At 39.5% G+C, this 24,780-nt stretch overlaps 2 protein-coding genes across 4 annotated transcripts in view; both read right to left on the reverse strand.

Moving 5' to 3' along the window:
* LOC119150299 (gamma-aminobutyric acid receptor subunit rho-2-like) overlaps positions 1 to 11,050 on the reverse strand; it is a 44,809-nt gene extending 33,759 nt beyond the window's left edge. Inside the window, 1 exon segment of the mRNA XM_037392717.1 lies at positions 9,048 to 11,050. Coding sequence (XP_037248614.1) covers positions 9,048 to 9,235 — 188 coding nt within the window. The 5' untranslated portion in view covers positions 9,236 to 11,050.
* A 120-nt stretch (positions 11,051 to 11,170) lies between these two features.
* UBE2J1 (ubiquitin conjugating enzyme E2 J1) overlaps positions 11,171 to 24,780 on the reverse strand; it is a 42,968-nt gene continuing 29,358 nt past the window's right edge. For all 3 annotated transcript variants that reach the window (XM_037392721.1, XM_037392720.1, XM_037392722.1), the window contains 3 exons: positions 23,439 to 23,568; positions 19,340 to 19,471; positions 11,171 to 12,344 (listed from right to left, as the gene is read on the reverse strand). In XM_037392721.1, coding sequence (XP_037248618.1) covers positions 12,087 to 12,344; positions 19,340 to 19,471; positions 23,439 to 23,568 — 520 coding nt within the window. In that variant the 3' untranslated portion in view covers positions 11,171 to 12,086. The remainder of the gene's footprint in view (positions 12,345 to 19,339; positions 19,472 to 23,438; positions 23,569 to 24,780) is intronic.

A 24,780-nucleotide genomic window follows, 5' to 3' on the forward strand; every position in this document is an offset into this window, starting at 1 on the left:
AAGGGAGGAAAAAAATTTATTTAAAAAAACAATTATTTGACAGATTGTGCAGTAACAGCAGAACAAGGATGACAACAAGCCCCTGAGAAAAGTGCAAGACAGTCACTAAAATCACATAAAGGGATAACTAAGCAGCAGAGAGACAGCTACTGCGTGCATTTCTGGAAGAAAATCCAGATCAGCACCCCTGGCCGTTCCCCAGTGGTGCAGGGAGGAGGACTTAGACCATTACGACTCCTCAGCCCCTTTGCACTGGGCATAAGGTCTGCCAAGGTTATAAATATTGCTGCAATTAGCCGTTCGTCAGTAATTTACTAAAATAGTTAAAATAATAAATAGAAAGAACTTCATACAAAAGGGTTGTGATTCACTTGCCCGCGTGGGAGAAATACTACTGACAGTAAAGAATAAAAAAATCTTGGAGGAAAAATAAAGGGACTACTCTAATAGATACAAAAATGAAAGTGAATTAGACTTAAAATCTCGGTCAAAAACTCAGAGCTTACAGAACAATCACCACACTCATAAGCGTTGCTGTGGAAAGGGATAGGCAGCATAACTCACAGATCAGAAGAAAACTTTCCCATCAGAGCATTCATTTCAAAAAAGAAATGATAAAACCTAAGGGCTGTTGACAGCTGCTGCTAACATTGATGAACTATTTATTTTAATAAGGACGTGTGAAGGAAGCAACAGAATTTAAAAAATTGTATCAAATCGATGCTTTGAAGCAATATAAGCCCCTGTGCTCCAGGGTACATGCTCCATTGGAAAGTTTGGATCACCCTCACCTCACTTCGGGTCCTGTTTAAATCAGGGCATGGGATCATCTCTACCCCTTCTGGCTGTAAAAAAGGACCCAGCTGGAGCAAATGCACTCCGAACACGGCTGCATTAACGGTTACCCAAAAGCAGGGTGATAAACCCAAGCACAGCCATTAGCGGGAATGGTTGGAGGCAAAAATTTAGCTTTTAACTGCTTGCTGCAGGGGGACGTTGTGTTTCTTTGCAAAGGCTAGGGCTGCTGACAACACACGCCGTATTGCCTCTCTGCCCGAAAAGCTGGAAGTGGAGAAGAATGAACTTCCAGTGTCTGCTGGACTTTAACCGTCAGGGAAAGACCTAAATACCAGTGAATGTTCAATCAAATCTCTCTACTCAAAGAAGCGGGTGGGGAGTGGTGGTCGTGGGGTGTCAAATTAAAAATCAAATAAAGCTTTGGATTGCGTGTTCTATGCGGAAATAGCATGGAAAATCCTGATGGTATTACAGTAGCACCTTGTAAATCAACGGCACGGCCTCACTGAAATGCCAGGCTCTGATCAATTAATTTAAAAATTATCAAAGAGCAAATAGCACGCAGGAGAGTTGCTAAGAACAAGTTTGTGGCTAAAGAGGCTTCAGGGGTTTGTCTGGGGACACTGACACTCTGAGGAAGAAAACAGGTTTTCAGGAACTTCCAAGCCAGGGGTTGCATTTAATAACCAGCATTTAATCATTAATTCATGTTCAATCCTTCAGGCATGATGGACGATTCAGAATTTACAGACAGAGGTCTGTCATTTAATTTTTAATCAATTTAAAAATATTTTGTGGAGAGCTATTTGTAATGACAGGCAGTCTACACAGACTTTGAAATGTATAGTAACTATTTTTGTCAATTTAATCCAAAAGCAAGACCAAGTTTGTTTGAGAAAAACCATTCTTTGTAGCAGCACATGACATCAGCTATGCTGGCATCTTTTGATCCTCTCCAGCCAGCATCCCATGCCATCTCCACCACTGTTTGCCATAGGAAGCATCTCATTATCTGCAGCAAAGGTGAATAGAGCCGCCAGTGCCTTTGCAGAACTGAAGGACGCGTGGAACACTCCTGCCCATCGGGGGCCTTTACTGACAATCTGATCATCAGTATCTCATAAATCCTCCCTGATGTACTTATGGTCTTTAGCACTTCTGATTATAGATTTGTCAGGGTTTCTTTCAGCTTTATGCACTCTCTGTAATTCACCACTATTCATTTAAAGCCATCCACCTCCCTCTCTCTTTTTTGCCATGTTTTTCATATAAGATTTTATTGCTGTTTACACTTTGTTCAAGTGGGACGAGTTTGATAAAACTGTCCATTGTAAGGACTTGTTCCTGTTTGCAGAGGAGAGAAGAGGACAGGTATCTCATTAAGTTTCTGTAAAGGCTTCTCCATTATTGCCTAAATTCTTTTTATATATTTTCCTTTCTAGTCATTTTTTTTAGAATTGTTCTCAATTGCATAAAGTAGATCCTTTATATAAAGAAAATTAATTTTTGACAGCACAAGGCATGACATTTAGCAGCTCAGGAGGACACAAAAAAGCAGCAGGTATCTACGCAGACATGCGGACCTTTCCAGAGCAAGATAAAGAATTAGAAAATTGGAAACAGTCCTCGTGCTACAGGGTGTAAGGCAATGGCTGAGTGTGGAGCCTGAAGGGACACGTGATCTCCACCTCAAGCGTGGCCTAGCTGCTGGCAGCCAGCGCCTGGGAGGTTTCTGCACCTCTCACTGCAGAATTCAGCATTGACTTTGGCCACAGGATGGTATCTCATGGTCATGGGACGTTTGTTCCTATTATCCTGTTTCCTACTGGGATTCAGAAAAGTATTTCTACAGTTTCAGTGACAGTCTTACCATACTTCAGTATATTCTCTGGGGAAAAAAACCAAAACTATATAGAGAAAGGTAACTGAGGTTCGCTTCTCGGTCAACGGTAACTAGAGGGTTGATTATTGTTTGAGACTCCCAGAAGTTTTCTTAAATATCTGTAAGGAGTGTGCTGAAGCGTCGCTGAGTTTGTATAGCAGCCACAGCAAGCTGGAAGAGATGCACACTCTGTAAACCTAGCACCCAGAAAGGTACAAAACCTTCTGGTTTTTTCTAACCAACCGAGCATATGACTGCTGCAAAGATCTCCTAGAAGATAAATGAAAAAGGGAAAGTACAATAACAGTTTATGACTGCCATAACAACTTGCTCCTAGACGAGCATTCAAAATTTATTACATCCACTACGCTACGAGTGTATCCCACATAGATGTGTTATTTTTAACATTATTTGCATGGATCACATGGGATCAGATACGGTCAAGAACTTTCTGACAAGCTGGGAACCTCAAGGTTTTGGGTGGGGGTCTCCTTGCGTTGCCTCTCAGGGCCACCAACTCAAGGACCTGACAAGTCCTGACTGGCCAAGAGGCTTTGGTAGCTCCACCACAGGCCAGGTTTGCTCTGGTTTACATAGATGGCCACACCAGTCCCTATTGTTCCAAGACTGCAGGGGAGAGAGGCTCTGCTGCCCTACCTCTGCATGTAACGTTCTCCGTACTGACTCACCTGGGGTTTTATGCCTGGAGCAGGAAGGAAAGTGCCTTTCCTTGCCACATTTCTAGAAAAAGCTACATCAGACTCTGGAAAATGATGGACACAAATTCAAAGGATGTGCACAATGACTGTTACTGCACATGTTAAGAACATCTCATGGCCACATGCCCAACACACCTTATCATCTATTGCTTAGGAACTTCCATTTTTGCTTGGATTTATAAAGTATGGTTTTTAACCAGGAAAAAAAGAAAATCTGCTCTACGGTTGTTCGTATTTTTAGTGTATTACTGATTAATCAGAATACCTTTGTTCTTCACAGCAATAATTTTTTTAATTTTTTTTCTTTTTTATCTTTTGTAATCAAGCATGTCGCAAATGCCACACTCCTTGGCTCTTCCTACATCCAGCCAACCCAAAGCCAACAACAGGAACATAAGCCAAGGGTAAAATTCACAAGGATGTTTTACGCAGCGACACTCCCTCGCGAGAATAAAAGGCTCAGCCTTTTATTTTCACTATTTCAGGGCAGAACTATCCAACTTGCCTGGCTGTCCCCACGCCCCGGTCACTTAAGACGTCGTCTTGGGCTCATGAAAACAACCAAAAAAAATTACAGGCTCTCCTCACTGTGAAATCAGTGCAATTTGCACCCACATCAGCAGAAGCAAAAGTAAACCAGCATGTTTAATTGCAGAGGTACAGCACTCGGCTTCCCAGTACAAACAGGTTGCTTGGGCAGCGCACACTGCAATGAGCCGAATGATGGAGATACGGGGGATAACGGGTCTAGCCAAGGGAGCCAGAAGCTGCTGCTCTGAAGAGGCAGGAGGAGGCACGGCTGTTGAAGAGACAGCACCAAATGCACACAGGCTGGTGAGGAGCAGCGTTGCAGCTCTAAAACCTCACAGCCCACACAGACACCTACAGAGCTGCAGCACAGAGAGGGCAACATCAGCAACAGCAGAGAAATCATAACTGCAAACGTGAACCCCAGCTGGAGCACACAGCCAAGGTAAGGCATGAGGTTCGCTTCTCCGGTCTTCTGTTGCCACTCTTGCGCATGCATGCCTCTCCCTGCGCTTGTTTCACGTTGCCATTCGGCCCTGCTGTGATGCTGCAGTGATGGTAGAAAGATCTCAGAAGACATCAAACCTTGCATAACTAGAGGCTGTGCAATGCCCTGGACTTGAACCCAGGTCAGCAATGCATCTGTGAAAAACGGTTATCAACATTTGAACCTCTGAGCCACTTACTAATATTGAATCTTCTGAGAAACCATCACAGAGCAGAGGGGATCAGCAGGGGCTGGGAGGTACCAGAGGGCAGAAGACATGTCTGCAGCACCTGGCTGAAGGTCGGGGAAAAAATGCAGCCCTGCAAGGCAGCAGAGGGAACACCCTGGCCAGCAGCAGCTGTTTCACCAAGGATCCCAGCGGACCACTCTTTGGAAAACCAGTCTGTGTGCTGAGCCTTGCGCTGCCATGACCTGATGGTTGTCTTCTGCTTCTGGGTCCCAACCTAAGGCTGGCATGTAGCATGCTCTGAAAATTACATCTCTAGTGAGATACTCCAAACCGCTGACCAATTCCAAAAACCTTGGCCAGGAAGTCTTTAGCTAACAGAAGCTCAAAGCCACTTTCACTTCAAAAGCACAGTGTCTCTGCTGGTTGGAGCGTGAGGCTTCTGCTGGTGGGAGAGGAACAGGCAGCCTTGGAGCCAGACAGGTGGAGGCCACTGGAAACACGGCATTCACCGGCAGCGCAGCTGGGGTGGCAGATGTCCCCTGAGCCCCCTCTCCCAGGACAATTTATGCAGAGTAATACACATTACCAGAAGCATTATCAGCAATTTTTATAGAGCAATAAATATTAACCAAAGCACTACTTTTCAGAGTTTCTTTTTCTGTGTGGAAGTTCTGCCTGGCTGGATAGTCTAGGAGGACTGCTGGTTTGTTTGCAATTCCTGAGATGCAACCACTGCAGAGCTACTTACTGAAGAGTACTCCAAACTGTTTCAAAACCCCAGTATCGGACACGCCAACAGCACTTGCTTGGCACTTAAAGTAAGCCTGATGCTCCAAGGAAGCTTCAAGCACACACAGACACACTCCGTACTGTCAGTACTGCACACAGCAAGTCGGACACGCCTTGGCAGCAGTAGCCTAGACAGTGCACACAGTGCTCTGGAAAATCCCAGCTAGCAACACGGCAGCAGAGACCATGGTCCATCCGACACACACACCTGCACCTTTCCACATTTCCACCGTCCCCTTGAGCACCAGTCTTTTCTTCTTCTCTGGAAATGTATTCCCTGGTGTGCAGGTAAGGCTGGGGCCAACACCCCTGCCCAGCAGTCACCCAAGTGACTCCAACAAAAGGTTTTACTTTGCAGTTCATTTATCACTTTTTCCCAAACAGAATGAAACATCAAATTTTTTAACCAACAATTTGTTAATTATAAGCCCTTGGTGTCACTGAAATCAGGAATAAGAAACCTCCTTAACACCAACGTAGCACTGAGAAGCAGGCATTCCTTCACTGCAGCGCTGGATGCACAGGGGATCGTTCCACCTAACGTGCATGCCGTGTGTTACATTTAGGCAAGGTTATATAGACCATACATATGTTTATGCATTACATTTCTCGGAAGAGTCATACATATTCATTCATTTCCCAAGAACAGGTGGTACTGTGTTAATTAAGCATCGTGCACACTCCTTACAGGTATTTTAAGAAAATTCCTGGGGGTCTCAAACAACAGTCGACCCTCTAGTTACAGTTGACCGAGAAGTGAACCTCAGTTACCTTTCCCTCTATGGACTTGTTTTGACCACAGTTCAACTCCTTTTGGCAAGTTTGGTTTCAAATCCGGCTTTGCAAGAAGATCTTTTGTTTAAGTTCCTTCTTGGAATTATTAATTAACCTTCCCTTAACAACATAATGTTGCACAACTGCTGTTTGATGGCAATTATCCATTACACTGAAACGAACAGTAAGTATGTGGTGACATTGGTTTCACGCACCGTTTGTCAGTTTGCACATCAGCAAGAACACCCTCCACTCCAAACAGGTGTCACTAATATCCTTCACTCAGTTTTGCAATATAAATGACGGAGACAGTATCCCTGGAAAATGTCCAGAACTACCACCAAAGTACAAAGCCGGGAGCTGTTACTCAAAGGCACCCCCCAATTTCCTACACACAGCCTGGGCTCTCCAGAGCGTAACGTGATGCTGCGCCAGGCAATGGTCGCAGCAATGACGCACAGTTACTCCTTAAAGTCCTACCCCAACTTGCAGAAAAAGAGTTGTTATCAGTGAGGTGGGGGAATGCGGGAATACAGGAAAATTAAACACGATACAGTTTCCAATTAAGCAAGCATTATCCATTCAGCATGCGTGATACCTAGAAAAAATAATGCATTACAGCTCAACGTTAACGTAAAACAAGGGGAGTAATTAAGGGTGCACAGGCAACGCTTAACCTGGCGTTTCTTAATTTGGGTTCCGACCTCCACAGCCCTAACCTGGCTTCACCATCTCCCTTTCCCACGAAGGCACAGGCTCACCAACTTCTCTGTGTCCCTGGCAACCAGCTGTCTCGGCACCTGCAGGACCCCAAGCCCTCAGAGCTCCACGGGTAAGAACCCGTATGCAACTTTCAAGGAATGAACCAAAGAACTGAAGATATTCTGCACTTGCACAACCCAAGCTAGCTTCTTGAAATCAATATAAGGATCTTTAGATCAGGCTGATGCATCACCTTAGAGGACACACCAAATATTGAACTTATCAAATGTAGATTCTAAAACACAGGAATAATTTTTTTGGCCGTTTACTGTAAAATTTACTGTATTTCTTATGGTAAGTCAGCAAGAGAAATCCTAAGCAGAAAATGTGATGAAATAATTCTAAAGGACACTGTTTTCATTTCTCTTACACAACCAGAAAACCAGCATAGACACTATTTTTAATTTCCTTTTACTAGAAGAGTCTGCTATTCATTGCTGGTTTAGAGACAACTATGTTGTTTCTTTGTAACTGGAAGAAGAAACACTCTCTTTTTTTTCCTCCCAATAACTGCAGAATTCTCTGTTTATAATGTCATTCCTGTTTGACAGTCCCTAAAACTCCATTTTCATATACTTCTAAATAACCACATTGCATAGGAAATATATATATATATATAAAAGGCATATAGTTCCCTAGGTTCTACCTGGCTGGAAAACCATTAAACCAAATAATTAAAATCATTTTTCCACAGAAAACCAAATAGTATCAGTTAATCTTCACAGTAAATAAATAATTCTAGCAGTGTTTTGTCTTCCAGTCTATCACAGCTTCACAAAAATAACAGCACTGTAGAAATTGCAAATTATTTTAGCAATCTGTAAATAAAGTACAAAATATTCAAACAACTTTTAACCCAGAGAATGGTACTACTTTTGGTCAGTCATGTTTAAAAGAAGGATTTATACCATCTTGGTTCTTCAAAGTAGATGATCTCTACTACATGTGAACGGTTTGCAAGAAAATGCCACTATTGAATCACCCACATTCCCCAGAATATAAACTTGGAAAAATCTGCAGAGTTAAATGAAAGATCTTATTCAATAATGGAGATTCTGTGTAAATCAGTGGTAAAACTTCAGTTGGCTTTAGGACTGCAGGATCAGGCCCTAGCTGTTTGTAACATTTACGTCACTAAAAGCAAATGCTACTGTACTTTTTCAATATGTAGTAGAAATCTGAGTGCATATTGGCTATTCTTTGCTTTCAATTATATGACGTTTCTTGGTAAAACATTCAAGTAACAACACTCGCTATAAAAGTGTTGAGTGTTAAACCAGAAAACCCAACAAAATAAATGGAAAGTTGAAGGTTTACAGCCATAGTGAAGTGATTTAATAAGCCGAATAAACCCAATTTTATTTTTGAGCCCTTTGAACAATGAACAGTCTTGTAAGATATAATTGCCGCTGGATGACATAACTGCAAAAAAAGATAACATACTTTGGATTGTCTGACAGGTTTGGAAGATTATCTTTTCTAATATAAACCTCCAGTCAAATCTCAGCAAAAGGAAATCTAATAAACTACTAAGACCTTTAACTCTTTCTTTTGCCTTTGCTTGACTTTAAAATATGGGTGGTTTTTTTAAGTTTCCATGTATTTCTTCAAAATACATTTTAATTTTACAATCCCTGGGTAATTTCCAGGGATTTATTTATTATTCGTTAGTACAATGCATGCTAACCAACATTCCTACCTCAAACTGATGGAGAATAATATGCAATTTCAAAGGAACGCAAGCAGCACTGACATTCCAGTAAGCGGGGTAAATAACCTGCTCTTGCAGCGGTGCTGGAACAGTACGTAGGTTTGAACATCACTATTAACTGCAACTCCTCAGAATTCTCCCAGTAATTCCCACACAGGGCTAAGAATATTCTTACCACGATCACACTGAATTGTTCAACTTCTCTGCAAAACCTGCCTCCTTAAGAGTTAATGAAGGTTAAATACGTCCATTTACAGTTGAAACGGATTACCAGAGTTATACAAAAACATTATCTACGAAGCTGTTTGCACACACACAGACACTGACAGGGCAGATTTTTATGTCTATGTAGGAATGTATTTATAAGACTCCAGCAAGAGAAACATACCTATTTTAATAACCCTTACCTCGCCCTCTGTACCTCCAGCTGGCTTGTCCACCTCCTCCTCCTGTGCTTTCTGCTTTCCACAAGAAGAACTAAGCAAAAGATTAATAAAAGGAGTTTTGCAAAATAAGGCATCTTGCTGGAAATAGCAGTCGGGCACTCTGTACTCCAGTAAGCTCCTGTCGTATAAGTCCCCCTGGGTTTAAACATTGAATCAACTCAAATTCCAGCGTCGAGTGTCCATGGGCGATGAGTGGTAGAACCGCCGCTTTCCTGACGTGGTGTTTTCCACAGGCTTTCAGAGGCTTCTCACTCAGAGCTTCTCCCTCATCACCGCTAAATGATTGGCCATGGCTCGTGAAGTTTGCCTCACCAAACATTTCCACTGGGTCCTAAAGGATATTTACTAAAGCCGTTATGTAAAACCCCGCAATTCTGCATGCCAGCTTTTTGCTCAGTCCCCTAATCTCAGCACAGTGCTACTCTCCTGCCAGACCGTGTAAAACCAGGCTGTCCCTTTTCATTAGGTTTTCTGTTCCTTCACACAGCATCTTTTTTCAGCTGGAAACTGCCTGTGCCACGTTTCAGACATGCATATCGTTGCAAAATGTATGTGCTTTGATGGGTTTATAGCAGCTGAGATTTTATCTTCTGATCTAGTCTCACTCTTGATGCTGTTAAAAATAAAAGGTGAGCTATTTCCTCTGAAAACGATGACTTTATTTACCGTTAACTTTTAAAGGAAACTTAAAACATACTAATGCCCAAAGTACCTATACATGCAATTGACTCCTTACATAAAACAAGCTCCCATTATTTTTTTTTTAAATAGGTATTTGCACAACCAGGCATTTTAGATTTTATTAATGAAGATTGAAATAAAAGTGAAAAGCAGCTATTTCCTTAATTGCAAAAGGCTGTTTTCAGAAACCCTTTGAAGCTTATTTTCTCCCAGCTCATTCCGAGGGCAATGCAGAATGCCTCTTTGCAGAAGGCTTCCCTGCTTTACTAACAGCCAGCACGTGGCACAGGTACGAGAGCACAAGTTTGCTTGGCATAGCAGTGAGTCTCCAGGAGAGGAAAAGCACATTCAGAGCGAAGTTTCTAGAGGAGTAAGCAAGTCAAAAGCCAGCAAAACCATCTTCTGGGTCAGACCTCTTCCAGAACTCTCCTGCGAGCCCAAGCTTGCAAGACTTGAATATTTAGGGTATTCAAGCAACACACCAACTAGGAAACAAAACTTCCTCTCAAAGATTCTTAGAGGCTACAGGACGTGGAGAGGTTTGGGGGGGATTTGGTGGGGGTTTCAAGGGTTTTGTATGGTATTTTTTAATTTCTAATGAAATAAATGTACAGATGATTTAGAAATACATCAATATATTGCCATCAAATTGTTCTGCAGCAGAATGTAACTGCTGAACTGGCTGAACAAACTACATACTTCTGTCTGAACCTCTGAAGAAAACTGTTTTGATCTTTGTTCCATTGTACCTGCAAATTAGATTTTCAATAACCCACAAGAAATGTTAAAAAAACCCGCGGGTTTTGGTTTTGTTTGTTTTGGTGTTTTTTTTTTTAATTTCCATGTTTAATTTTAATTTCCTTATTTTAGGAGTTGTTATAGCTACTTTAACGTTTCAAAACACTAACACATCCTATATTTAACAAAATTTAGGAAAACTGCAGACAGCTTGGTAAGTAGTTGCTGAGAAACAGGATGAGAATCTCACTTAAGTCAGTGCTATCATGTTTGACAGCAACAAAACAAAAGTTAGCTAAATTTCACTGTCTTTGAAATAAACATGCTAGAATACATTTAAATCTGAACAGTAATACCAGATGAAAATTATTCCACTGGTTGCTTTCTTTTCGTTCACTGCAGTACTTAAAACATTCACAGACAAAACCACTCAAAACCCTAACAACTGTTGGTCTATTGCTTGTATATGTGATCTCACAGCATTCAAGAATATTACCAGTTGTTCGGGTTTTTTTTAATAAACTAATCAATAAGAAAGCCTCTGGGTCCAATACTGATTTTAGGTTAGAGAACCCCACTGTAACAACAACAAAAAAGCCCCAACATAACCAAACCCACAAACAAAAAACCAAAAGGCCATGTGACACTTGAAACATAACTGAAGATTGGCTTTAAACTGTTTATTACTACCCAGGTTTTAATAAATATTTCTCTTAAGCGTGTTCATACATATGAGAGTTTAAGTTTTAAATTTTCTTTAGTAAATAAAACCACATATGAAATATCCAGTTCAACACATTATGTATATTTCTGGTATAATTAAAAGACAATAGCTCTGGGTAAATAATTATATTACATATTTATAACTATTGCAAGAATAGACATGTTTTATATAATCTTCAAATTTAAAAAAACCAAGATATACAATTGAGAGTATTAGAAGAGGACATTCAAATCTTGCAAAAGATTATCCAATCTTTCTTCAAAAAAATAAAAATCAAAATAATGCAAGCAGTTTTCTGGCCCCTTCTTTCCTCCCGTACTCCTTTCCCCCTTTCACACACACAAAGCAGCATCATAACCAATTCGTATGTGTTCCCCCTCTAGAAATGTGTCATGGTAAATAAAAGTGGTTACTAAACTGTATCCCCTCTAAATTAGGAGTTCACTGGACACAAACACATAGCAGTGTTACATTTTATAATTCCTTCTCCAATATCAAATCTTATACTAACTGAGATGGGGTGATTAATTGCATTTACATTCCACAAAAGAAGTGAATGAACCGCTTTTTTTCAGTTGTCTTTTTCTAGTTGATAAATTACTCAGATTGATTTCCCTACCACATGCCTTAATGTTACTCTTCCACTGCACTTTCTCTTGTGGGCGCTCAATTAATACTTGTTGTAGTTAAATAGCCGACTTCGCTTTTCTTACAAGTAATGTATCTGTAGGTACATTAGCATTCATAAGGATTTAAGCGTGAATACAAAAGGTAATCTTTGTAAACAGTTCTCATGTCATACCCAATACAGAATGTTCAATGAAGCATTCAGGTCACTGCTGTCACAACGAACAACCTTAAAACTCAAATATATACTCGTTAGCCAAACATATTCTACGAAATATAAGAGCTGCCAATGCAAAAGTCAGAAGGACGATCAGAACAGTTGATCCAGTGTGGTTCATGTTGACTCTTGGTTGCTGCACCCGATTAAAGTCAGTTGAAGACGGAGCCCGTCTCTGACTCTGCTGCTGGGCACGGCGCTGCCGAGGACTTAGAGATGTGTTAGTGGACACCGGCGGAGTCTGCTCTTGACTGGCCGTGGCACTGCTATTCTGAGTTCCACAGTAAAAAGGAATCATGGAGAATTGTGAGGCAAGACAGTGCATAAGATTAGCAAGAAATAAAATCATTAGGACTAAAATGTACTCTTCAGATAACTGTCAATACTTGAAACACGGTAACACATGTCACTAGTAATGACAAGATTGTTAAAGCCATCATTTCTGCCCACACACTATCCTGAGAAGAAGTCTATTTCAAGCTTGCAAATCAGCAGTTCTAAGGACAACGTAAGTCTGGGGAAACTCTGTCAAAACAGTATTTGAATTCTAGACCGGTTCCAAATCAAGAGATTTCAAATATCTTTGTCTAGGATTTTCTTAAGTCTTTGCAGTTGAAGAAATCTTTAATAGTCCTCCAGATAGTTAAATCTCCGAGGATTTGTACTGTCACCTACACTGAAGGGGAAACAAGTTGGGGAAGTCAAGAAAAGGAGAGAAGTCGAGGGAACTGTAATTCAGCAATGCTGCAGTGCATCCTGCGGACAGCTGGGTCCAAAAGCCTGTTCACATCCCCAACAACACTGGAAAAAAACAGAACAGAAGTGCTGAACACAGAACGGCCCAGCCATTCCAGCAGGGATCGCCGAGCACCGTGTGTGCCGGCACGCACCTATTGCCCTCTACTGGTCAAACGGCGCACTGCCACTACACGCAGTAAAATATACACACGCAACCGATGTTCAGCTCGGAAGAGAACTATCCTGAAGAAAATTTTCCAGTTTGTAAGATCGAAACCATGGATTCAGAGAGTCCACCAGCCTAATCCTGCTTGCAATAGCAAAAGCCTCAAGCTTCCAACGTTTTAATATTAATAACAGTGACACAGCACAATTGTTGAAAAAAAAAAACCCCAACATTTTACAAGGTTCAGTTTTAAAGTGTTTCAAAAAAAAGTAGCTCTGACAAAAAGTTGTGGGATGGTTGGGTTTATTTCCAAGTCTTCTTTTCACTTCTCAGAACAGTTTGCAGGTATTCCCACTTACAGCAACCGCTATTTTCCAGAGTCAGCTTTCTCTGAACCCTCCCTTCTTCTAAGAGACCAATTAGCATTATTGCAGATAAAACTAGAATTCTGGACAATTTATACGTACTTCCGAGGAAAAGCCTTTTGATGGACATAATATCTACAACCCTAAGCACTGCTTCGGCCAGCTACTATATCCATAAAAGATACTCCTTCCACATGGCCAAACCGGCAGTATCCTCAATAGTGTATTGGGTTTGATGATCCACAAGACAGAAATTAGCCCTTGGTCCCGTGACTCTTTGGCCATATATCTGCATGCAGGAAAATAATTCCAAATTTTCACCTAGTCAGTGATTTCACTAGCCCAGGGAAGAGACCTTACCTTCCTTTCCTACCTCCTCATCATTAGGATTTCCTACTATTTATTATCAGCAAGGAAATACTGGTGTAATTACTTGCCACATTTCACAGCTTGCCTGTTTACACAGGTTTCTTGCCTAAGCTAGCAAGCAGCTTGGGTAGCTTCAAAAGAAAAATATTTTTACAAGATTTATTTTATCAGCAAAGACAGCCAAGAACACCACAAGCAGCTTGCCACAATTTCCACTACACTGCAGAAGTCATTCTGCTTCATATTGAACCCACTTGAAAGCTCCTCATGCCAAGGAAAATGAAGACTTAAGGAAGCTGAACCTTTGTAAAATGAAGCTCCTAGATTCACCTACACTCTCATCTTTCAGAAGAGAAGAGGGTGAGAAATTAAATCAGGAAGCAAGAACTGCAAATTCAGCAGGCAAAGCGTCACTCTTCTTAAAGCAGCTTTCAAAAAAGGAACTAAAAAAAAGTTCCAGAAATATTCCTGATCCTTCATACTCACTAACAAAAGTAACTAGTGCTGGCTGTCACCCACCTGGGTTTCTTCAAAACTGCAAAGTTTTAACTTAAAAGTAAAACAGAAGGGCACTGTTCTGAATGAGACAAGCTGCTGTACACTAACATCAGTGGAGCTGTGATTCAAGAGAAACTTCACGTACAACCGCAAGGCTTTAAATTATTTTTTGGAGGACATTATATAGATGCATCAGGGCAGCGGCAGACCGACTGCTTCACGCAAAGCTCAGCTAACCCACTGCCTGGGAATTCCCAACATAACCAAGGACCAACTATTAGCAGACATACAGAAGCAACTTAGGTAAGAAAGGAGTGATTGTTACCCAATATAAATCTGGGACCAGATGCTACTGTATCTTAAATAATACATACATCTAGATAAAGATTTTTTTGTTTGAAGACTTTAATTGTTAAGAATCCCCAAAATGGCAGATGTCTTCACTTACAGTAAGTTTTTAAATCCTTCTCAAGCAAAAACGTCAAGATTTTTAGACTAATGCAACACCTCACATGGCACAATTTCCACCCAATTTTAAGTCATTTTCTGCCAACCCATGCTGGGAACGTTGGGGATGAGGGCTTAACAGACTGAAAATACAAAATATTTAATAAGAGCTACACTGTAGTCACCTTTAGCATCAGATCTTTACAGTCACTGAATATGTACTTTGTGTGCTATATTATTTCTGAAGCTTCTGAAGAAACTGCTAGGACTAGCCAAAAACTTAGCTCCAAGAACATCCAAGTCGGATGAATAAGGCTAGTTCAGTAACATATATTACATATATACACTACATACATTAGAATTAGCAAGAAGTTCTATCATATAACAAGATGCAAGTAAGGGAATTTACACTATGTTCAGTCTACTGAAGAATAGTAGCATTCACTGCATCATTTATGTTTCCAGGCCATTATTTGAAAAAAAAAAATATTAAAATCATCAGAATGCTGGAAGTACTCAATAATCATCTTAGAAAAGAGTTTTAAAATATAGCAAGCTCTAGGAACTCAGAGCCATATAAATCCTCTGGGTTACTGAAGCCTCTCAGTTATACTCATGATCTCATTTTTTTATACTCATGAAAGATACAGGAATAAGAAGATACAAGGACCACTGAAATAATTGTTTGCCCATATAACTTCCAACCGAAGAACAGCCAAAGTTTGACACAGCATGGCTTAATAGCTAATAAGAAAAATGTCTATTTTTCAACAAATCAAAGCTGGGCAAGTACTCCTGATTGCTCAGGCATTTTAAATTGTTGCTCTAGTACTACAAAACTTCAGACAACACTTACTACTGATAAAAGGAAACCCTTTTTAACAATATATCATTCAGAAAGTATGATTAAAGGTAAGGGTTTCTATAAATCTCATGCATCAGAACATAGCCTCATTTTCTCACAGAAACCTCCATCAGTTCAAGATTAGTTGACTTCAGTTACACTGCTTATTTCATCTCCCCTCATCACAAGGCTTCACCCAGCCAGCATAGTAGCGCAGGGCACTACTTACTACAGTGGTTAGTAACAGGTGCACTGAGGTTTAATGTATTCCCAGGTTTAATCAGAGTTTTTAGCTTGTCACCTTATAAGTCGTATCAAGTATCAATTTTATTCATCAACTATAAGCACCAAGGTGGGACATCATACCACATCAACACACTAAATGTAGGTTGCTACAGGTGTGGTAGCTACGAGTTCAGGCTCCCATCATATTCCACATGGATTTAGTCATTGCAATCAGGGGTACAGACAGAGCAACGTAGCCTACCAACCTCTGCTTCTCAGTAAGCTGCAGTTCTCTCTAGCCTAGTCTAACTAGTCCTGCAGACTGTGATGAGAATATGGTATCAACATTTAGGAGACCTTTGGCATAGTAGGTGACTGAATCTGGACCCGAGTTCAACATGAGTATCTGCAATATACTCATTCAAAAACATTCTTTTGCTCAAATGTGGAAGGATCTCATTTTCTTAATGTTAAGGTGAATTACTCTTACCGAGCCCACTTCCAGTAGTACCTTGCTTGCCATTTGAATACTCAAACAGGAACAACGTACCATTACTTTGCCCTGAGCAGACATCAACAGCTACTACTACTAATGCTTTAGGTAGCCATTTGTTTTAGCCTTAATAATGCTTAAAGCCTGTTATTTGCAGCTCTGTATCCTTTTACCCAAGCTGCTGTGGCAGCATTTTCCAGAGCCTCCATGGCAGCATCGTTCCTTTTATTGTTCTCATTGCCTTGCACCAACAAACCTCAATAACGTTATGGCAAGTTCTCCTGGGAAGCAACTATCGCTGGTGTGAGAATCATCCCCTTTCCCTCCTTGTTCTTTATTCAAATAAAGTAATTTAAGTACTTGATAAATATTCTCTAAGAATGTAGGTGCACAAAATTTTAACCGCCAACGTGCAACATCTGCACTAGCGTTGCACACTTCAGTCATTGCTAGCAAGGCCATGGATGGGAACAACCAACAAGTGGGTTTGATGAAAAGCACATAGTACCAGGGGAAAAACATGGCAAAAAACCCCTTCATCATCAAGTGCTGCACTGAAGAGACAACTTCTATCCTTCCGTCTGCTTTTTAAATGGCAGGAACTAAGGAAATACATACACAGCACTGCACTGGGAAGGTATTTAGTCCTCTGCTAGAGAGCAGACTGAAGCGGACACTGTAGTAATTTTAACTGTGGCATCAAGATACTAGCTGCTGGTCTGGCAAAATGACAAGAGAAGGTGGGGAGGGAGGGCTGTGACCTAGAAGATGAGGTCAGGCAGGGAGAGCACAGAAATCAAGAGCACTGAGTGCACCTCTCCAACAGCACAAACACACCCACACGACAATTACATCACACAGTAAGTCTCTTCACAGGCAAAAATCTCTAAAACTAAAAAGTAATAAATAACACAACAGCTCACACTATGATAGCATTGCTGTTGATATAACAATTGCCATTACTAACACAAACTATTTCAATTTGAGTTTTGAATTCTGAAAAAACAAGTATCATTAACTGAAATACTGTAAGTCTTAGGGCTTCTTTAGTCAGTGAGGCTATATCCCTTTAAGTGAAAGGTGACAGAAGGGAAAGCTAATTCAAAATATCTTTTCTTCTAATGAAATGAAAAATTCTCTCTTCAGGAATAAGGCCGTGTGTGGAACAGTGAGAATGGAGTAAAAGTGATGCCGTGCCAGAGACACATGGCATTGTGCTTTTCACACAAGAATTCAGTTAAACGTATGCCGGAAAGGGCAACACTGTGCTCACAAATACCTCGTCATTAATTCATTGCAAAATCTCTGTCCTTTCAAGCAGCTTAAAAGGTAAAAAACATGGAAGAGACGATTGGTGCTGGAAGAACAAACTCACCCATGATGCAGCCTGTAGATTGCTTCTCCCATAGTGATAACATAGCCTACAGATTCTCTCCTCTTCACCTATTTACCATCATGTTTTCAACGAAGACTGGTTACATTTTAACTTCGTTACATTAAATGAAGAGGGGCAAACATTTTATCCAAAAGAAAAAGAAAACTGATCTGATGTTGCCCACACCTAACACCTACAACTTAGTAAGGTAGAATTAAGTCTTCATACAAGAACTAAGACAATAAATTGATTTTACACATGCAAGAAGCCCAGTTGAGCAGAAAGGATCCAACTTTGCACGGATACTCTTTCAGATCAAGGCCTCCGGCCCCCTACTTTGGGAAGATTTCTGTCAACTTCCACATTAATATGAACACAAAAATAGCAAGCTCAAATTCTTTAAGTAATCCTTCCTGTTACACATTTCTGTCTTCCATTGTGTGGCTGTACATTTTCACTCCCCAATGGCTCCAGAAAATTTCTAACACTCGAAATGGGGCAGCCCAGAAACAGGGGTATTGCTTCAAACTCAAACTAACAATCATGACTGTGATCCCTTAAAATATGAATCCACTTTTCATCGTTTACAGTTTATAACATGTAAGTATTTTTACCTACATTTATATATTTAAAGGTCTCATTTCACATGGGACTGTTCTGCTGAACATTAAGTTAATCATTACTTATTAAATCCGCATAACTTATTAAAATAAAATCTCTTAGAAATGGGATTAATAAAGAAAAAACAGTCTTTTTCCCCAGGAAAATGCTAGCAATGCCTTGGTATTTTGGCTAGTACTACTATATTAGGCAGGATTTGCAATAAGAAGAATAAAATAAAATGGTTTATTAAATCCTCAACAATCTGGAAAAATCCTTATTGTGGAAAAAAGTATGCTATTAGCATGTTTATATTTCTACATAGCTTGAAAATATGTTGCAAACACACAACAGATGGTCTGACGTTATTTGACGTGTTTTAGGTTTTTTAACCGATCTGCAGCCCCATCTCTCTAAAAAAGACAGCTTAGCTGGGATTTGCCCGCAATTTATCAGTGAATTTAGATTGCATTTGCCACAGTCATAACAGCAGCTGCCTTGGCCCACCACCAGGCCTCGGTCACTTCCAAAACCATTATGTAAGTCCTACACCTAGTAGTATTAAAACGTAAGTGTCATACTTCAAATGGTAAGAATATTTCAGTCAGACTTACTTGAGAGCTTATAAAAGCTAGGAAGATCTATTTAATCAATATTAAATTAAATTATTTATATATCTAATTTGCATTAATTTATATCTATTATTTATATTAAATTATTTATTAAATTAATTATTAGTTAAGCTATAAATTATCACAAACATTTTGCCTCTGGCTAAGAATTCTGTTGCAAAAGTCTGTGCTACATTATGCAGACAGTAAACTGTAGTACTTCAGACACTGCAACTTTTTAATGAACTGTTAACCCATATATTAAAGAAACTACTAGGAACAAGAATTGCTAAAATAACATTGTTTATAATTTTTAAAAGGAGGAAGTGAAAGCAAAGTGATCACTATATCTAAAAGTGATTCAGCATACTATTTGCTCATTTTACACATAGATTTTTTTATAAAAGTATGCAGTTTTAGAAGAAACGTATTAACTACATACTCTTAATGAAGCCTCGGATCAGCTTAATGGTACTGATTTCACGTTCAGACTATGTCTGTACTTGCACTGATAAAGCTCAGAGACAGACCATACCATTGCGCTTGCTGGGTCCTGGAGCACTCTAGCTGTACCATCCTGCTGGGGCTCACATGAAGCGGCAGAGTGGTTCAGTCCCGATGTGTTTGACGGTCCAGCATCAGACTTCCTAGATGAATTTACTTCTGCCTACAAGGAGTACGTATGTACACTTCAGAGGCAAGATTCAAATCGCTCCAAAAAGATTTGGCTTATTTTCAAATATGTATTTTAATGTATGGAGAATATGAGACATACTGAAATGTAATAATCAAGTACACCAACTGCATTTCAACTACACACCAACAGGTTTAAGAAATTCTCATTCTTTAGAAATGAGACTATAGATGTGCAAGCATCAGTCTAAAAAAAATTCTAAGTTCCTTTGCACATAGCAACATGTATAACATTAAAAAAATGCACATATGTATAAAGCAAAAAAGAAAATTCTTTATACGATCCAGGACAAAATAATGCCACAAATGACACCATTTTTTAAAACTTCTGTTTCTCATGTCCTTAAGACAATGCTGACTACCGTTGTTACAAATAAACTAATATAACCTGTTTCTCAGCAGGGCTAACTAGCCTCTGCTAAATGCTAGTTTAATGTGGTTATACTTCTAGTACCAACGTTGCCTCACAACCAGAGTGGGCATAAACACATGGCACTACACTGTCAGGCACACATTCCACAGTTTACAGTATTTAAATTTCAGCACAAGCAAAGCAAAATAAAAATAAAAGTTTTATAATACTGTTTTTGTATGCATTTATAAAATGCCTAACAAGCATAAATTCCCAGAATTTAGATTTCATGCATTTGGAAATTTGAGACAAGAGATCAGTAGTGACATAGAAGTTCATGTTTAAAACAGTATATATGCCTGCAATAATCCTTTGGGAATGGAAAGGAACATAGCATCAGAGTCCTGAACTGAAACACTTTAAAATTTATACATTTAATCTATTTAAGAAAAAATAAATTAATGATCAGATCAATTTTTATCAGCAAGCATGTCTCCTTCCAAGTCATGTATCTAGATCTCGATTTATTACACAAATGACAATTCCAAATCTAATACCTGTTTGCAAATGCAGATGTAAGTAGTGGTAGTAATAGTAAGAAATACAAACAGTGTATTAGAAACCAACCAGTTATGGTGATAACAAGCTGATAAGATCAAAAGATAATGATATTCTTTCAGGATACTATTTTGTGTGAGAAATTAAAATTCCCTGTTTCTTCATGTGTATTATCTCAGGAGAATCCAAAAAAATGTCACTGAAACAACCTGAAGATGAATTTAAACTTAACAACACTTAATCTGACAACACTGCTCTCCTTTTGCACTTCACTACTATGAACTGTAATAATATTAGATAGGACAAGTTCTGACTCAAATATGGACCAGCAACAAAGCATCACAGGATTATGAATAATTTAGGCTGGAATGGACCTCTGGATGACACCAGGTCCAACTCCCTCCTCAAAGCAGAGTCACATTAAGTCAAGTTGTGAGCATCCCCAAAGATTCTACAGCCTCTCGGAGCAGTCTGCTCCAGCATTTGACAACCTGCAAAGTGAATTTTCCTTTCCCATATCCAGTTCTAAGTTCCTTCCCTGGAACCTGTGACCACTGCTTTTCATACTTCTGCTTCTTCCAATACAGCCTTCATTTCATCTTTACTGTTAATCTCTATAAAGCACATACACTACAAAATGTGCATTTGATTTATTTTAGTTTAGGAAAGTACTAAGTCTAGTATGCTAGACTGAAGTCAGACTAACATTCAAATAAATAACCACCTGAAAGTTCCCAAAACTGAAGTATCTTTTTTGTCACATAGTCTCATTTTTCTCCAGCCCTTACCTCTGCTTCCAGAAAAGTTGGAGAACACAGACAACAAGGAAAGAAAATCAACATATGTAAATGAAATAATGAGGGTGAGAATTAGTTTTACTGCACAATATGCCTTGTGATGGCAATATGTAGATAAACTATAGTGTTTTACAGTCATGTGTATGCTATAAGTCATCTTTCTTTTTTTCTTTGAAGTGGAATGGAATTTATGGTATATAGCACCTAAAATGCAGAAAACAATCTGCAAGTCAAAGTAAAACTAATAAAAAAATATGCAGTTTTCTATTAAAACAGACAGGAACAAAGGTGAAGGCTCACAGAAGCAGAAAAACTAACAAGAAAACGTGGTTTATTTTTCCTCCTGAATTTCATATTCCTTTCTCAACACCTCATATGGTTTGTTTTTTCAAAAATTACCATTTTGCTTAAGGCTGGTATGAAATGATTTCTCATAATCCCAGGATCATCTAGAAAAAGATAGGAAATCTCTTCTTTAAGGATCAAGATAATGCAGAGATTGCTAGTATGTTTGCTAGTAGAGAGGCTCTCTCCAATTATACATTCAATCGGCAATCTGATGTTAAATCTTACTCCCTAAGTTGACACGGACTATATCCAAACTACTAAAAAGCTTTTTGTGTTCTCTGCTAGTAATTCATAGTATTAGTTTACTAAAAAAAAAATTAATCAAATGCCTCAACCTAACATCAATCAAACAAACAATAACAAAGTCAAGGAAAGCAGAGAAGCAGGAAGCTTAAAAAAACCCAATCCCAAAAATTTTATTTGAGAAAGGGAGGGAAGGCACAACCAGAGGACAGAACTGATTTACCTTGTAAAAAAAGCACAAAGGATACTAAAAGGCTCTAGAAACCTGAGGCTTTTGAAGCACAATGGATACTTAAAGGCTCTAGAAACCTGAGGCTTTTGTTCATTCTTCCCTTGCTGAGTGCTTGTTCTTAGCAGGTGGCGTTAAGTACGTGGACACATGAAATGCACCAATATTCTTTAAAGGTCGATGTCCCCAAGTCTTTCATTTTAAAACTGAAAAAGGTATGAAATGAAGTTGAGAGTTCTTTCTTTAAAAAAAAAAAAAAATCATACTCCAATATTTCTAGAATTTCTTGGATGAGGATTAGCAGTTCTCAAGTAAAAATTAATCATATGTATTTTAACCCTCATATATTGTAAAAAAGCCAGGAGGCAGGCAGTCCATTGCTCCTCCAAGTAGTTCCTTTTAAAATTCTGTCCCTGTATCTCCTCACCTTTGTAAAATATTTTGAGATGGTTTTATCATATTATTACACACAGACCGAACCATGTCAACATGTCTAGATGCGAGATCACACAGGAATACACAGGTCCTGCAAAACTGGAGTAATGCTCAGTAGAAGGCAATCTCACTCTCATGGCACACACACAAAAAAAATGTAGTCTTGAGGACAGTGTTAGGAGAACACTGTTGATACAAGGGGACATACCAGAGTCCCCAGCCTCAGTGAGGATGCATTCTGCACCAATGCCATATTGTCATAATATATTTCATTGTAGTTCCCCGCCCTCATGCACATCAGTCTTCCTTAGTGGCCGATTTAAAAGTTTAGTGGAAAACCCAGTGAAAAACAAGACTGTGCATGCAAGACATGCAGTTTTCTAAGGCACGTATTTGGCTAAACAAATCTTACTTTCACTGAAACACAAGCTAGAGAACACCTTTTTGGGTAACAGCAACTTCCATACCAGAGTTCAACTTTCAGTATCTTCAGCTGCAGGGTAGTTCAAAAGAATTTGCAACCATTTTTCAGTAGGAATATGTTTTATTCCTTCCATAAGCCAAAAGGAGGAAGAACAAAAAAAAGAAAAAAAAAAAAATCACAAAGGAAAAAAATTTAGGTTAGCTTTGGCCGAACTTTGCTAACACACTTACAGTAAGACTAATTCTGGAGAATTTAATCAAGTTACTAGTGACCAAAAACATGGAAGTAAAAGCAACATAGTTAGGGAGTTCTTACCACAGTGCTCACCACTGAAATCAAAACTAATCAATCGGTGCTTGAGATGCACAACTTATTAATCGGCACATTTCAAGAGATCCACTCCTGTATTTCTCTTTCAGACTGTCCTAAAAAAGCAGGTTTCCACACAGAGATTGATGAAGGTTTATGAAATGAAGCCTTCTGCAATTTACAAGTGTTTCCTCAATATTATTTTTTTTAAATTCTATACAACAGAAGTTTAAACAGTGACATCACCTTGAAGCTAATTTGTCTGGCAAGTTCTTTAGCTTCCTTGTCTGCCTGGCTTGACACGCTTCCGGATGTCAGTGGTAAGAGAGCCGTCTTCATAGATGTGCCACACATTTCACAACAGAAGTCTTGTGACCTGGCCACAAATGACACAGCTCAGAATAGCATGTTCTCATGATGGTCTTGTGCGCTTGTTTAAATAAACTAGTTGCAAAACAACCCACAGAAAGACAAGTGATGTCAAGACCAGTAGCTTAAAAGTACTTGCCACCGCCCCAAATCACACTACTCTGAAAAAATGTTGAGAATAATCTATACTACAATGACATATTCTCTTACGTCATTTAGGAAAGTATTAACAAGTGACTTACATATTGCTATTATCTATCCTTTATTAATAATTTGTTACATTTTAAAACTTCTTATCTGCAGCAAACTAAAATTGTAAATTATAAAGATCTAACTATTATTACAAATATTAAATTGGAGCCAGGAGCTCACACCTCAAATCTAGGAATTTCAGCTTCTGCAAAAGCATTACTTTTCCTCTCTTGCACACAAAATTTATCTACAGGGCACACTGCAGGCAGCTCTCCAAGCCAATGAGAAACCGCACAACCTTGATAGCACAGTATCAAAACCAACCCACTAAACCCTGCCTCTCACCAGGGCTTATTAGCTTTGACCCAGTGCCATGCTAACAGGAAAGCTGCAGCTTCCGATTGGCTCAGAGTGCAGGCAGAATAAGCTCTCACCTGCCTGCAAAATAAGTTACTAGTTACAATTTAGAAGACAGTAACTTTGCTTATAAATAGGGATACAGTCTTTCAAGTACCTTCTACTTCCCAGATGAGGAAGGGAGAAAGACCAAAAAGAAGGCAAAGGTGTAAGACTTCACTTAAGGACTATCACAGAGTAATTGAGCTTGAGAGACACCTCTGGAGATCATTTAGTCCAGTCTCCTTGCTCAAAGCAGAGTCAAGCAGAACATGTTGCTCAGGTCTGTTTCCAGTCACATTTTTAATACCTCCAAGGACAGAGATTCCACCACCCCTCTGGGCAACCTGTGCTAGCGCTCTGACCATCTCCACAGCAATAAAAAAAAAAAAGAAAAAAAAAGAAAAAAAAGTGTTTTCTTGCATCCAGATCTTGTAGGTTTCAGTTTGTGCCCATTGCCTCTTGCCCTGGCACTGGATGCCACTGAGAAGAGACTGGCTCTGCCTTCTTTACACCTTCCATTCAGATATTTGTACACGAGTAAGATCCCCTGAGCCTTCTCTTCTCCAGACTGAACACTCCCAGCTCTCCTTATATGAAACATGTTCCAGTCCCCTGCATCACCTTTGTG

Source organism: Falco rusticolus, chromosome 6 (assembly GCF_015220075.1).
Source record: "Falco rusticolus isolate bFalRus1 chromosome 6, bFalRus1.pri, whole genome shotgun sequence".
NCBI classification, from domain to species: domain Eukaryota; kingdom Metazoa; phylum Chordata; class Aves; order Falconiformes; family Falconidae; genus Falco; species Falco rusticolus.